Source organism: Pleurodeles waltl, chromosome 3_2 (assembly GCF_031143425.1).
Source record: "Pleurodeles waltl isolate 20211129_DDA chromosome 3_2, aPleWal1.hap1.20221129, whole genome shotgun sequence".
NCBI classification, from domain to species: domain Eukaryota; kingdom Metazoa; phylum Chordata; class Amphibia; order Caudata; family Salamandridae; genus Pleurodeles; species Pleurodeles waltl.
The window spans coordinates 86,846,147-86,860,526 of record NC_090441.1 but is presented as its reverse complement, the minus strand read 5'-3'; the positions used below and the strand labels follow the sequence as shown (position 1 = coordinate 86,860,526).

Sequence of the window (14,380 nt, the reverse complement as noted above, 5' to 3'; positions counted from 1 at the left end):
GGGATTTTCCAGTCCGTCTATCCCGAGTTCCCGATATACTTTTGGATCCTACAGTGGGAACCCTCACCTCCTAGTCATGGAAGGCTCATCACCTCATGGGCTGAGGGATTACCTGAAACGTTGAAAAGTCCAGGGCATTACACAAGAGGCTGCCTCCCTGCTCGCCTAGTCAGAAGGCACCAATAAACGCTAGCTATTAGAAATTGGGTCTCTAGTTGGCAGATTTATACACCCTTGTAAATGTAGGGACCACAGTCCCAGTCAGGGTAAGTCAAAACACAATCCAAATTCTCCTATGCTCACCCACTGGTAGCTTGGCATAGAGCAGGCAGGCTTAACTTAGAAGGCAATGTGTAAAGTATTTGTGCAATAACTCATACAGTAAGTGAAAAAAAAACATAAAAATACTCCAGACCAGTTTAGGAAAATAAATATTTATCTGCATTAAATAAGACCAAAACAACAAAAGCAAGATGCACAAGTCAGGATTTCACTTTTTAAAGGTTTAAATGAGTCTCAAACCTTAAGAATCATTGGTTGTATCCTTTCAACACATAGTACCCGAGATGCATAAAAAATAACGGCGCACGGGGCCACAAAGGATGAGGAGAGAGAGTGAAAAATAAGGCACCGATTCCAATTTTCCGGCCGGGCACAGACGCGTTGCTTTTTTCTACGCTGCAAGGCAATGTGTCGATTTACAGGAGCGCAGCCTGGGTTCCCAGGAAATGCGCTGAAAACTAAGGTGCTGCATCAGATGTTCCCGCACAGCACAGACAATGTGGCATTTCTTTCCATGCTGCAGGGGGAGGAGTCGCTTTTCAGGAGAACAGTCTTGTTTCCTAACTGCGAAGTGGGACGATGCGTTGAAAATCCCTGACGCGCTGTTACGAAGAAGGAGGCGATGCGTCAATATATTAGGCAATGCAGTGATTTTTCACCTGCGAGGCAGGCACCACTTCAATTTCTGCAGGCACTGCATACATTTTTCAACATATGGGGATTTTCTTCTCTTTGATTAAGTGTTTGTGGCCCGGAGACTTCATAACAGGAGGCAAGCTCAATCCAAGCCCTTGGAGAGCACTTGTGGGGAAGGCAAAGTCCTTCCAGCGGGCAGAAGTCCTTCAAAGCAAACCAGTTAAGATGAGTCCTTTGGGAAGCCAGGTAGTCCCTCTGACAGAGTCCAGGGGTAAATCCAGGGGTTCAGAGACCATATATATGTATGGTTGTGAAGTGCACAAGTTCCCCTTTTAACCCAGCCCTGTCTGCCAGGATTAATGTGGGGAGTTATCAGTCCTTTATGTGGGGTCATGCCACTGGCCTTTAAAATGTAAGTGAGAGCCCCTCCACCCTTCCTGCCCAGGAAGACCCATTCAGTATGCAGATGCGACTAAGCGTCCTTTGTTTATGGCTCCTTGGGTGGAATGCACAATGGGAGCTGTCAACCAGCACAACCCAGGCGTGGACTGGAGACAGACTATAAGGCACAGAAGGCAGTGAAGTGTAGAGAAATGCCCACTTTCTAAAAGTGTCATTTCTAAAATAGCAATCTTAAATACAACTTCACCAATAAGCAGGATTTTCTATTACCATTCTGGCCATACTAAACATAACAGGACTACTCCTTTCAGATCAGAATCTACCATTTAAAAGTATAGAATAGCAGTTCTAATGCTGGCCTATTAGAGGAGCAGGCCTCACTGTTGATTTTCACTACCAGGACATGCAAAACATGTAAGTACATGACCTGCCTTTTACTTACGTAGCACCCTGCTCTATGGGTTACCTAGGGCTTATGTTAGGGGTGACATGTAATAAAAGAGGAGTTTAAGGCTTGGCAAGTAGTTTTAAATGCCAAGTCAAAGTGGTAGTGAAACTGCACATACAGGCCTGGCAGTGGCAGACCTGAGGCATGGTTAAGGGGCTACCTATGTAGATGGCACAATCAGTGCTGCAGGCCCACTAGTAGCATCTAATTTACAGGCTCTGGGCACATGCAGTGACCTTTACTAGGGACTTACAAGTAACTTAAATATGCCAATCGGGCATGAGCCAATGTTACCATGTTTTAGGAAGAGAGCACACGCACTTTAGCACTGGTTAGCAGTAGTGAAGTACCAAGAGTCTTAAAACCAACAAAAACTAGGTCAGAAAAAGAGGAGGAAGGCAAAAAGTTTGGGGTGACCCCTCAAAGTGGGCCATTTTCCAACACTATCGCTCGGCCTGGACTCGATGGATGGGTTTGTGTCATCAATGACAGGCTGATCCTGTGGGGGCAGACAGTGTCCATATCCTGTTTATCCTGGCTTTGTTGGCATCAGCCAGTCTGGCATATAGACCTATCAACACCTTCTGCTCTGCTATATCGGCAGGCCACTCTCCTGCAGACGACTACCCAGTAGAGGAGCACCCTTTCGTATGCAAACTCCAGAGCCTAGATATTATACGAGTTGGGTCATTAATAATGTTTTATGCCTCTTCAGCTCCTGGCCTTCGAATAAGTATCTGTCCCGAAAACAATGTCAGAAAAACTGGCTACCCTGCAGCATCTTGTATTTTGCAGCAGAGTTTCGGACAAGAGCTTTGTATGCAACAGGTAGGCTATTCACTTCGGAAGGAGTGACTTTTTATATCCTGAGGTGAACAAAATGCAACTTAAGAATGGTTTAATATCCTATGTTCACAGAATCCCCAAAATTGTGTGTTGCCAAAGCAATAAAAGCCTATGAGGCCATGACAGAGTAGCTCTGTCACCAAGGGGAGAGAGAGAGCTGCTAAATGCTGTCACGAGATCCCATACGGCGGTTTCCCCCTCCACCATTGCCAGGTGGGTTTGGTGGGCCATGCAAGAAGCTGGAGTAGACACTTCCACATTTAGGGCTCACTCTATCATGGGGTCCATGGCCTCTAAAGCTTTAGGTGTACATAGAGGATATTCTAAAGGCAGTGGAGTGGTGTTTGGATTCTACTTTTAAAGAAGTGCTATTTTAAACCAGTTCAGAACCTGGCAATGCTTGTAGTAGAGAAGCTTTGAACTAGCCTAATCCTTGCCTCATGACCCAACACAGAATGAAAAAATGTCCTAGCTTTCATAATGGAAAGTTTAAACTCTTAAGGACACTAAGGCGAGGATTAGTACACACTTCAGATTATATACCTGTGCCCGCCCTACTAAACTGTTCTCTCCCGTTATCATTTTAGCTTCCATGTGAGACTCAATGAATTACAAGCAACTGTGTATTTTACTGGCTAATGGTTTTGCTCCTATGTTGCAAACTTGTCTCTTAACGAATACCTTTAGGCCTAATGTATGTAGATATACCTTTAGAGAATTGAGACATTCATCCATGTAGGTTTTCCCTTAGGGACGGATTCAGTAAACAAGATTTAATCTCACTTACCTTGGCTGTGGTCACAGGAAGAAAGAGAAGGAAGGAGCGTCATCAGAAGATCTTGAAGGGCACACTCATCGGGGACTGGTTGACCTATTCAACTACTGCCATTCCCTATACTTCGCCGGGTATGTAGTTGTTATTGAAAAGTATTAGATTTGTGTTTAAGGGCTGCTGGTTGATAAAGTGAAGAAAGAATAAGCCTAATCCTCACCTGTGTCCATAATAGTGTTAAAACCTTCTATTACAATAGCTAGGAAAATTGTCATTATCCTCCACAGCCATCAATTTTTTTTGCTTTTAAACTTATTTTGTTCACCCGGCCACCCTTTTTCCCCTTACATCAGTTCTGTCAGCAAAATGTCCGTTTTTAGTATACAACTCAGCTTATTGCAAACATCCAGTACTGTTCCAGACATCACCAAATGTCAATAAATTCTATGATGAGTCTTGGGAAGGATTGTAGTACGGAACATCGAATCACAAATACCAACGGGTCAGAATTCCTTTAAAAATGTTATCAAGGGACAACATATTGAAAGGTAGGTGCACAGAGATGTAAAGAATTACTATCCTTAACTCCACATCTACATACCTTGAAAACAAAAACGTGTGTGTGTGTGTGTGTATCTATCTATCTCAGAAAAGAGTCACTCTCGCGGTGCAGATACTTTTCAATCTTTAACCTTTAATTTCAAATCACAACAGCAGTAAAACCTGTGTTTCAGTCCTTGATCACAGGTGCAAATGAGATTCCCTTTTTCTCGTGGCCTCTTAATTATACAGGTCTGTCCATGTTTTATTTTACCTATGCCTAATGTAGTGCATGCTGGTCTTAGTACTACTGAGTTCAACATTATAGTCCTCCAATGGGTTACGTTTTTCAAATTACATTCATTTCAGCATGCTCACTATCATTTCTCCATTTCAAGGTATTGTGCATATATATATATATATATATATATATATATATATATATATATATATATATATATATATATATATATATACACACACACTCTATATTCACTGAAAAAAATACATAGGTCACAAGGACAGTTAGGATCAGATTTTACATGCATAAAACCAGAGAAATAAAACAGTTATAATTATACTTATCTCAAGACACTATATAAAACTGGTGCTCTAAGATAACTATAACTCGTGCCCTGCCATGCACAGGTTTCTCATCAATAATTTCACTCCTTCCAGTAATTCAGATTGTAAGCCCAGGACGGTAACTGTCAGATCCGTTGGAATGGAGAACCCCAGGACAATCTTGAAATGACCAAGAACATTCTTCCAAAACGGCTGAATGACACAGAAGGGCCACCAAATATGGAGAAGAGACTCCTGTTATCAAAATATTACCAGCAAACGTCCGGTGTGGGAAGAAATGTGTCACATAAGCTCACTATAGTCAAGTACCATTGCTACATTATTTCATACGTCAACTCCCAGCAGTATAATTCTGTATGGCTCGTGGATGTGAAAACATAGCGCACCCATACTTCATTGGTGAGAGCTCTGTCAAGGGCTATTTATTGGTTTGCTCCACTGCAATGTCTAGTAGGCACTGGAAATAAGTTGTGAACAGCAGAAATAGGAGAGTTTCCCCCCCCCACCCAAAGTAGGCTTGTGGTCTAGAGGCCACTTTCATGTCAAGGGGAAAAAAGAACCTAGTATGAGAGATAGCGCTATGACAGCCTATCCATTTCAGGTGTAGCGTAACCAGTTTTACTCTGTCCAAATGATTTTATATGACACTAGTGAAATAAGTCGGCAAGAATCCTACACTCCTACCCCAGGGCTGAAAGTAGTCTCCCTTTATTGCTGGGGTGAAGTTAGAATTGGGGTGAAGAGGGATGTTTGCAGAATCTGGTCCCACACATCCAGAACAGTTTGCATTATGTGACAAGTAAGCATCTCTCAGCGCTTGTAGGAAAATACCACGGTTGGCATGGTTACCCCCTAACTTTTTGCCTTTTGTTGATGCCAGCTTTGATTGGAAGTGTACTGGGACCCTGCTAACCAGGCCCCAGCAGCAGTGTTCTTTCCCTAAAACTGTACCTTTGTTTCCAAAATTGGCACAGCCCTGGCACACAGTTAAGTCCCTTGTAAAAGGTACCCCTGGTACCAAGAGCCCTGTGGCCAAGGAAGGTCCAAAAGGGCTGCAGCATGTATTAAGCCACCCTCAGGGACCCCTCACTCAGTGCATACACACTGCTTTGCAGCTTGTGTGGGCTGGTGAGAAGAAAAGACAAGTCAACATGGCACTCCCCTCAGAGTGCCATGCCCACAACCCACTGCCTGTGGCATAGGTAAGTCAGCCCTCTAGCAGGCGTTACAGACCTAAGGCAGGGTGCACTATACCATAGGTGAGGGCATAGCTGCATGAGCACTATGCCCCTACAGTATCCAAGTCAATTCTTAGACATTGAAAGTACAGGGTAGTCATACCGAGTATATGGTTTGGGAGTTTGTGAAAAACGAACAACACACCACCATAATGGCTACACTGAATAGTAGGAGGCTCGGTATCAAACTTCTCAGCACAATAAACCCACACTGATGCCAGTGTGGGATTTACTGAGAAATGCACACAGTGGGCATCTTAGAGATGCCCCCTGTATGTTATCCCTACCGTTAGTGTGCGACTGACCGGTCTGTGCCAGCCTGCCAATTCCAGACGAGTTACTGACCACATGGGGTGAGTGCCTTTCTGCACTCTGGTCCGAAACAAAGCATGTCCTGGGTGGAGGTGCTTCACACCTTACCCTGCAGGAACTGTAACACCTGGCGGTGTGCCTCAAAGGCTGAAGCCTGGTGTTACAATGCCCCGGGCACTCCAACTAGTGGAGATGCCCGTTCCCCTGGAGACAAACAAGGAGGAGTCACCCCCTCAGCCAGGTCCACCCCTAAGGTGACCAGAGCTGAAGTGACCCCCTCCTTGGAAAATCCTCCATCTTGTTTTGGAGGATTTAGCTCAATAGGGATAGGGATGTGCTCCCCTCCCCAAAGGGAGGGAGCACAAGGAGGGTGTAGCCACCCTCAAGGACAGTAACCGTTGGCTACTGCCCTGTGACCCTAACACACCCCTAAATTCAGTATTTAGGGGCGAACCTGAACCCAGGATTTTAGATTCCTGATGACCTACAAAGAAGAAGGCCTGCTGACCTGAAAAACCTGGCGGAGAAGAAGGAAGACGACAACTGCTTTGGCCCCAGCCCTACCGGCCGGTCTCCTACTTCCAAGAACCTGCACCACAGCGACGCATTCTCTAGGCCCAGTGACCTCTGCCAACTCAGAGGACTGCCCTGCACCTAAAAAGGTTCAAGAACTCCTGTGGACCACAGACCTCTCCAACCAAGAAAAAGGTAACCATCTTTAAATGGACTCCCACCTCACTCCAGAAGTGTGAGTCCCCAACACTCTGCACCCAACATCCCCGCCCATGTCCAGAGAAACCAACTATCCAGAGGACCCCCAGGCGACTACAACGACGTGTCCACCCTGTGCTGACCTCCCTGCACCCCTACGACGACACCTGCAGAGGGAATTCCGAGGACCCCCCTGACCGTGACTGCCTGGGATGAAGATATCGGATGTCTGGAAGAAGTACTGCAGCTGCAGCCCCCAGGCCCGTGAGAAACCGACCACCGGTGCAGCAATGAAAAGCAGGCGGCCTTCACCTTTGCCCAGTCGGTGGCTTGCCCGAGAGGACACCCTGTGCCCTGCCTGCAGCGCCTCAGTGACTCCCGGGTCCCTCCATAGAGTTCTATTGGGAACCCGACGCCCTGTGGCAAACTGCACCCATCCGCCCCAGTGCTGCTGAGGGTGTGGTTTTTGTGTCTACTTGGGGCCCCTCCAGTACTCCTCCAAATCCTTCTTGTCTGCCCTCCGCGAACGCAGTTACTTACCTGCCAGCAGACTGGAACTGGAGTACCCCCTATCTCCATAGGCGCCCATGTTATTTTGGCTCCTGTTTGACCTCTGCACCCAATCGGCCCTGTGTTGCTGGGTGTTTGGTGTTGCCTTGAAACCCTAAGGGTGGACTACCTATACCCAGGAGATTGAACCTGTAGGTGTGGTACTTGCCTCTGAAACAGTACTGTACTTACTTCCCCCAGGAACTTTTGAAAATTGCAGTGTCCACTTTTAAAATATCTTTTTGCCATTTTAATGAAAACTGTGTACAATATTGAACATATTCAAAGTCTCAACTATTACTATGCAAAGTACCTTTCATTTAATGTACTTACCTGCTAAATGAATCTTGTGGTTCTAAAAATAAAATAACAAAAGAATATTTTTCTATATAAAAACCTTTTGGCCTGGAGTTAAATCATTGAGTGTGTGTTTTCACATATTGCTTGTGTGTGTACAACAAATGCTTAACATTACCCTCCGATAAGCCTAACTGCTCGACCACACTACCACAAATAGAACATTAGTATTATCTATTATGGCCTCTGTCAAGCCTCTTGGGGACCCCTTTGACTCTGTGCACACTATATCTCATTTTGATATACTATATACAGAGCCAGCTTCCTACAGCACTGTCCCTTCCTCAGCCAAGCCAAGTCTCACAGAGACCAGCCCAATACCAAGTCCATGACGAGACATTTATTCTCACTTTCCCGTAAAGGAAAATGCAGAGGTATACTGCCCTGTAATACTGCAGGAAATCGGGGCAAGCCACTCTCCCTTACCCACCCAGATATAGAGGACATAAGAATTTTTAACAATTCATGCTCTCCCCTCATCCCAAACAAATTCTCTCAAATGCTTGTGCATAGCCTGTATACATGGATTGGGGATATTAATGGGGAGTGATCAGAAGATATACAGGACCCCTGATGGAAAGTTCATTTTTAAAATATGTATACATGCCGAAACAGGAGATTTAGACTGGCTGCCATCATCTCACATCTTCACAAATCTGATTTCAGAGTAGAGGTCAAATGCCCCTTCAGCTGTCTTCCAATCAGTTGGTTAGCTTCAGAATTAGAGAAAATTAGAAAGGGATTGTTGTCTAGTTGCTATGTCTGGTAGGACTGTCAAGTTCAGAATTATTAATTTTGCTCACTGACTCTGAAGACACAGAAGCTCTCAAATGAGGCAAGTTTCTCTACAAACAGTGTCCGGGAGATATGTGGGCCCAGCAAAGAAATAGTCAATGAAAATGCAGAGATTGTGTTCTTCACTAGCACTTCACTGAATCTCGGCCAAGGTCACAAACCTCATATTCAGCAATGGCCCCACCACCAAGGCAAATTGAAGGGGAGAGAGTATAGGTACTCCCACCTAGTACCCCACTCGACAGGGAGGTTGGGGGGGGGACTTCTATGCATTTTTCTGGATAGTGATCATCTGGCATTTCTATCCTGCAAGGATCCACTCCCTTATTCTCACTCCAAAACCTATGTTGTCAAGGACGGCTTCCAGAAACTCCCTGATCTAATGCTTTCCCCGCATATAGTAAAAGTAAAGCATGAAGGCTCTTTCTACTGACCTCTATCATTTGGGCCATGCAACTGTCGCAGTCACTCCTCTTTCTATTTTTAATAAAGGTGGCATGGTCCAAACCTGCCAATCTTGGCATCAAATGCTGAAAAATATTAGTTAAATGTTTTTTTACTATTTTGTGTCAGTGTTTAAAACGGCTATGAGCCTATAAGAAGCACAAAAGTGGAAGTTACACCAACAAAAGATTGTATTCTAGATAAAAGGAACTAAGCTGCTCTCAGTAGGCAACACCACATCCTTAAAAACAAGTATTTGCAATGCAACGGGTCTCGCAATTGCTCAAGTTAGAGCTATTAGCATTGTAAACTCCTAAACGGACTTTTCTTGCCACACAAATTGAAGAAAAAAAAAAAAAAAAAAAACACGGAGCGCGATCATGCTATGTAAAACCATGCGTGATCGCGCAGCGTTGAAAATAAAAAGATTAAGTATTGCAGAAACCAGGCTGAAAACATAAAGCTTCGTAAGTTTTCAGTAGTTGCCCGGTGCGCTCGAGGAGGGCTAAACACCGGAAAAGGCATGACGTATGCATGCCTTTCACTAATGAAGGCCAGCTGATTTTAAAAGGCAAGTCCACGAACCAATGATAGTGACAGGCATAACATGAGCCTGGTTACAAGCCCAAAGAGAGATTACAACAGAGCGCTTGACCCTAAAAATTGATAGTTTCGGTTCATGTCACTGGATTACTTGCCTTACTGGGAGTACGCCACCTTGCTTAAACACACACAATGCGATTCCCTTCTGGATAAGTTTCTCCTTTGTAGGTACATCGAGTACAGTAATTAATGCTGCAGCACAAGTGGCAACACGAGCCAAGATGCTCAAAAGATTCTATTAACCAGAACACTGTTTGTACACCTAAATATATCCCAAGTGTATCATAGACACCCATCGAGTGGCACACAGCACCACTAATCACAAAGAAACAAACCAACAAAAACATTACACTGAAGACCTTATGTACATCCAACACAGAACCAGTATGCCATATACTTAGCTATAAACATACTCAACAGCATTTCTCACCAAAACCAACACACAGCAACAGCCAAAAGAACAATGTGGACAGAACTTCCAACATACATAGCACTATATATAGTCCTTTTGGACTGTATTGTATCAGTGTAACAAAACAAAACAAGCATTTACAATGCAATGGGTCTTGCATTTGCTCGACTTAGAGCTATTAGAGTGGTAAAGTCCTAACCGGACTTTTATTGCCCCAAAAACGAAAATGAATAGTAGTACAGTTTTAGATAATTTAGCAGACAGCCATCATGAGGATGAAGGAGACACACACAAAAGAAAACATAAGTCTGCTTGCAGTCAAACATATCAGCAAAAGTGCAATTATCCATGTATCAGGGTTGATGTCATGCAAAGTGCATGGCTACTGCCCAGGGAGATCGCGCTGCGAAGCAAATAAAAAGAAAAAGTAGTCCAGAAACGATGCTGAAAATATGGAGCCTCGTATGTTTTCAGTAGTTGGCTGGAGCACTTGAGGAGAGCTGAACAGCGGAAAAGGCATGACGTATGCATGCCTTTCACAAGTGAAATCAAGCGAATTTTAAAAGCTAAGCCCACAACCCAGCAAAACTGATGGGCGTGGTTAAAAGCCCACAGAGAGATTACAGCAGGCTAGAGCACTCTACCCTAAAAAGAGCCACACTACATGCTCTGGGCATGCCAACCAACTTAGATGAGTCATAAACAATTGGCAAAGTCTTCTTGTTTTAGCCCTTTTATACCAAAGATCGCACACCAACAGCTCAATAAATAAGACACTCCTGTTTGTAACCGTTACCAGTGAAATATGCACAGAATCACCAGACTACTGAAAGATAGGTAAAAACAATGGCAGAACGTGCACTATACAAATCTAAAAAACGTAGTTCTGCCAATGGAAACAGCCAAATTAATTTTGGATTAAACAGTGCTGGGTTTATGGTTGTTCATGGAAGAGATGCATTATGCGGGATGCATGGGCACTAACAAAGATGCCAAATACACGGACAGAGACAGTAGCTAGAGTGCTGATCATGTACGGTGAAGGGCTTGTGTGATGGCAATTCACTGAAGGTTGACTTGGTGGTGCTGCTGTAGTATGCCTAGGAACTTGTTGGTGTCTGGCCTATACTGTGAATGTGATCCACTAATTTGCACTGGTGTAAGGAAACAGACTGTGGATTTCTGGATAACATGAACGTTTGTGCAGTGTTGCGACAGAATAGAAAGGCTGTCATTTTTTGTTCATGCTAGTTTTAGAGGGGAGATTGTGAGTGACCCAGTACCGAGGGGTGGGGGGACTAGGGTAGCTACATGGGACACTATTGCATGCTTCATACTTGAAGGAAGGCTTGTTGTTTAGACGGCTCTTGGTGGGGAGTGGATGTAGAAGAGAGTCTGGTGGATTTGTTAGCTCTATCATGGCACACCGGAAAATGTCTGGGTAAATGGGTGGCTGACAGCTTTCCAGTGGAATTGGCTCTGACTTTGCTCGGCCATTTATGGGGATGTATGCATGAGATTTATATAGCATTAACCAGCTTAAACTCAGCAGAGCCCTATACAGAATTAAGGCCCAAGACACAATCAGTGGATAACATGTTTGACTGGTTTGTGTTGAGTCTGCTGGGTGACTTGCGCCTTCTGCTGGAGTTACTACGATTGTTCTGTTGATTGGAGAAGTACGACGTGGTATGTTGACTTACAAGGGATGTTTTTTTTGTTTTTAAATGGAGGGCTATTTTGGGAAATGCGCTGAAAGCCTGGCTCCTGGACTTTTGAAGATAGCATAGGGGTTGGCACGTGGGCGACATTCTAGGGTAGATGAGTTTTTGGCAGCAGTGGTATTGCTAAGATGAAGCATCTGGCCTGGCTCTGAAGAGGTTCTTGGGTTTGTTGGAGAGGTGCGGGGACAGTTCTGTCCCATAAAAAAATAATAATAATAATAATCACCATCTAGGCTCTGAAAAACATCAACGCTCCTAACCCAAACCCCCTCCTTCCAGTGCCAGATCCAGGATCTTTGCCTGTCTCTCTTGGGAAGTGTAGCCAGTTCTTCCTGTGTTAAGGCAGCTACAGAGATCGGCACTTTGGGATATCTTTCTGAGGGTCACCTCCAAGGCAGGCTCACAGAACTATTTTAGCAAATAGGCCTGCTGCTTGTGCCCTTTAGCCTAATTACATTTCATACAAGGGTCAGAGAGATGCTATATGATAAAACTGCTAGTGTTCTGAGAAAAGTGCCCCCATATAAAAATACATATGTTTCTGTGAAATGTTAGTGACGCGAAACACCACTTTTTGCCGGCAACCCTATATTGTTGCAGCTGCGAACAAAGCATAGAGTGAAAGAAAGTTGCGCTTAGAAATGTCCACAAACGAGATTGTTTCTAAAAGAATAAAATGAAATGTAGCTAGGTTAAAGGGCACAAACAGCAGGCCTATTTGCTAAAATAACGTGCCCAAAAACACAAATAAAATGCCTTCACTACACTGTTGACAACTATAAGCAGCACTAAGGTGAGCTCTGTGATTATTCGAAGGGCAGTGGTATGTGGTGGATCTGGTAGTGGATGGGCGCTTTAAATACGTTTGCACTCTAGAACTGAACACTCCCCTGGGGTGTTAAGTTACTAGATAACCTCATATTACACAGGAACCAAATTTACAATCCTGAGTCTTTCTCTAACCTATTACATTCTTGGCACTTTAGGCCTTGTTCATGTTAAGTAAGCCAATAGGAATAACACTCCTCAATACAAAGATATGTAAGCGGAAAACCCTACACTGGAAAATGCAAGTTGCCATGCCAGCCAGTCATCTGGCCTAACTGAAGTGGCAATGGAAGGTCGCTACAGACTGGACGCGGCGTGGCTACTGAGGGGTATCTGGCAGTGGCTGCGTCGGGGTGATGAGTCTGAGCCCAGCACTGTAGAGTCCTTGTTTGGGCTGGGTGCGTACCAAGAAATAAACACCTCCTGCCTCTTGTGTTTAGGGTTTGACCCTTAACGTGGAAAAGGCGATAAACAGTAGTGGAGTCACGTGCGTGAGGTTAATAAAGAAACTAACTAGAGTCGGCGTGTGCTCCTATCATTCTGTGCGCTGCCGGTGGGTTACCGTGCGAAGTATCCCAATTGTACAGCTAAACGTTTTGTTATTTTACTTTTCTCTGTCCGTTTCTCCATCCAATATCATGGAATGTGACGTGAGGAGGAAATGAATTAGTACATGAAACCGTTTTTCCCTCTAAATCTCCCTTTGATTTTCCAAAACGCTGAAATGTACGGATTCGTGACGGGGGAATTCGAATGCAGGCACAGGTGGTTTGCTGGATTTGGAGGAGCAGTGTTGGTTGCTGGGTTAAAGCCTTACCTTTACCAACGAACAGAGCAGGCAGGCACGTAGGTGCCGAAGATCCTTTGGGACTGTCTCTAGCGACATCTCCAAGACCGGCAACCACAGAAATGTATAGTGAATCTTCAAACAGGAAGTTACCCACCAACATCTATGGTGACATCACCCTATACACCATCTTTGTAAAGTAACACGAGCAATAAACACAGACATAGGACTCGAGTTACGTCGCAGGGTGCTCTTTGCACCATAAGCCAATATATAGCGACGAGCAACGCCATTTTGAAGTGAAAACCTCTCTTGTGTTTGGCATTAGAGGCTCCGAAAATCGTACTCTTTGTAAGTGTTTTAATGCATAGATGAACTATCCATTGTGCAATTCATATAGGGGCAAGTGGTGTTCGCACAAACGTACATTTTGACAACAATCGTGCCCTACTTAGGTCAGGCGCTGTGGCCATTATTGTCCTTGATGACGGCAGCCACCAGTTAGGTCTCAAGCATAATAAAGCTGCATAGGCTTTTTTGTGAAGGGTGGATGCTGTCCACCCTGCCTGGAAGCTCAGCCCACCTAAAATATTTGGAATTGCCCATGTGTAATGTAGCATTTTCTAGCATTCGCGACAAATAATTTTCAAATCTATTAGGGACACTGTAATATGTTATGTATTCCTATTTGTATTTTAAACACTCGTTATGTTTGATGTTCTTCGCATTCACCGTTCTTCCTCACGCGCAATGTTTCCTGTTGATTTTGTGTTCTTTTCCAGGCAGCTCTGCTTGGCAATCCGTGTTCGAGGTTCTGAAGCCTGACAGTTGGCGTCGGACCCTCGGATCGGATGGTCGTGACCCTGCTGTCGTGGGTCCTACTTCTCTGAGAATAAACCTGTTTCTTTTTAAAGAACATTTCCTGATTTACTGGCGTCTTCTTCACACCCTTACATTCTTTGGTACCAGGAGTGGGGCGAAGAGGTCGCATTTGGGACCCACCGACTTATATGCTCCTTCTGTATTTTGCTGACCGGAGCGCAGAGGCTTCTCAGAGCGTGAGGGTACTTGTCTCCTGGTCTCCTTGAGATTTTGCCGACCGGAGCGTT

General features: G+C 44.5%; 1 protein-coding gene across 1 annotated transcript in view; it reads right to left on the bottom strand.

The window, feature by feature from the left end:
* The window catches only part of SUPT4H1 (SPT4 homolog, DSIF elongation factor subunit), a 69,906-nt gene extending 56,445 nt beyond the window's left edge, over nucleotides 1-13,461 (bottom strand). Inside the window, exon 1 of the mRNA XM_069226864.1 lies at nucleotides 13,302-13,461. Within this exon, the coding sequence (XP_069082965.1) occupies nucleotides 13,302-13,370 (69 nt within the window). The 5' untranslated portion in view covers nucleotides 13,371-13,461. The remainder of the gene's footprint in view (nucleotides 1-13,301) is intronic.
* Between the last annotated feature and the right edge of the window lie 919 nt (nucleotides 13,462-14,380).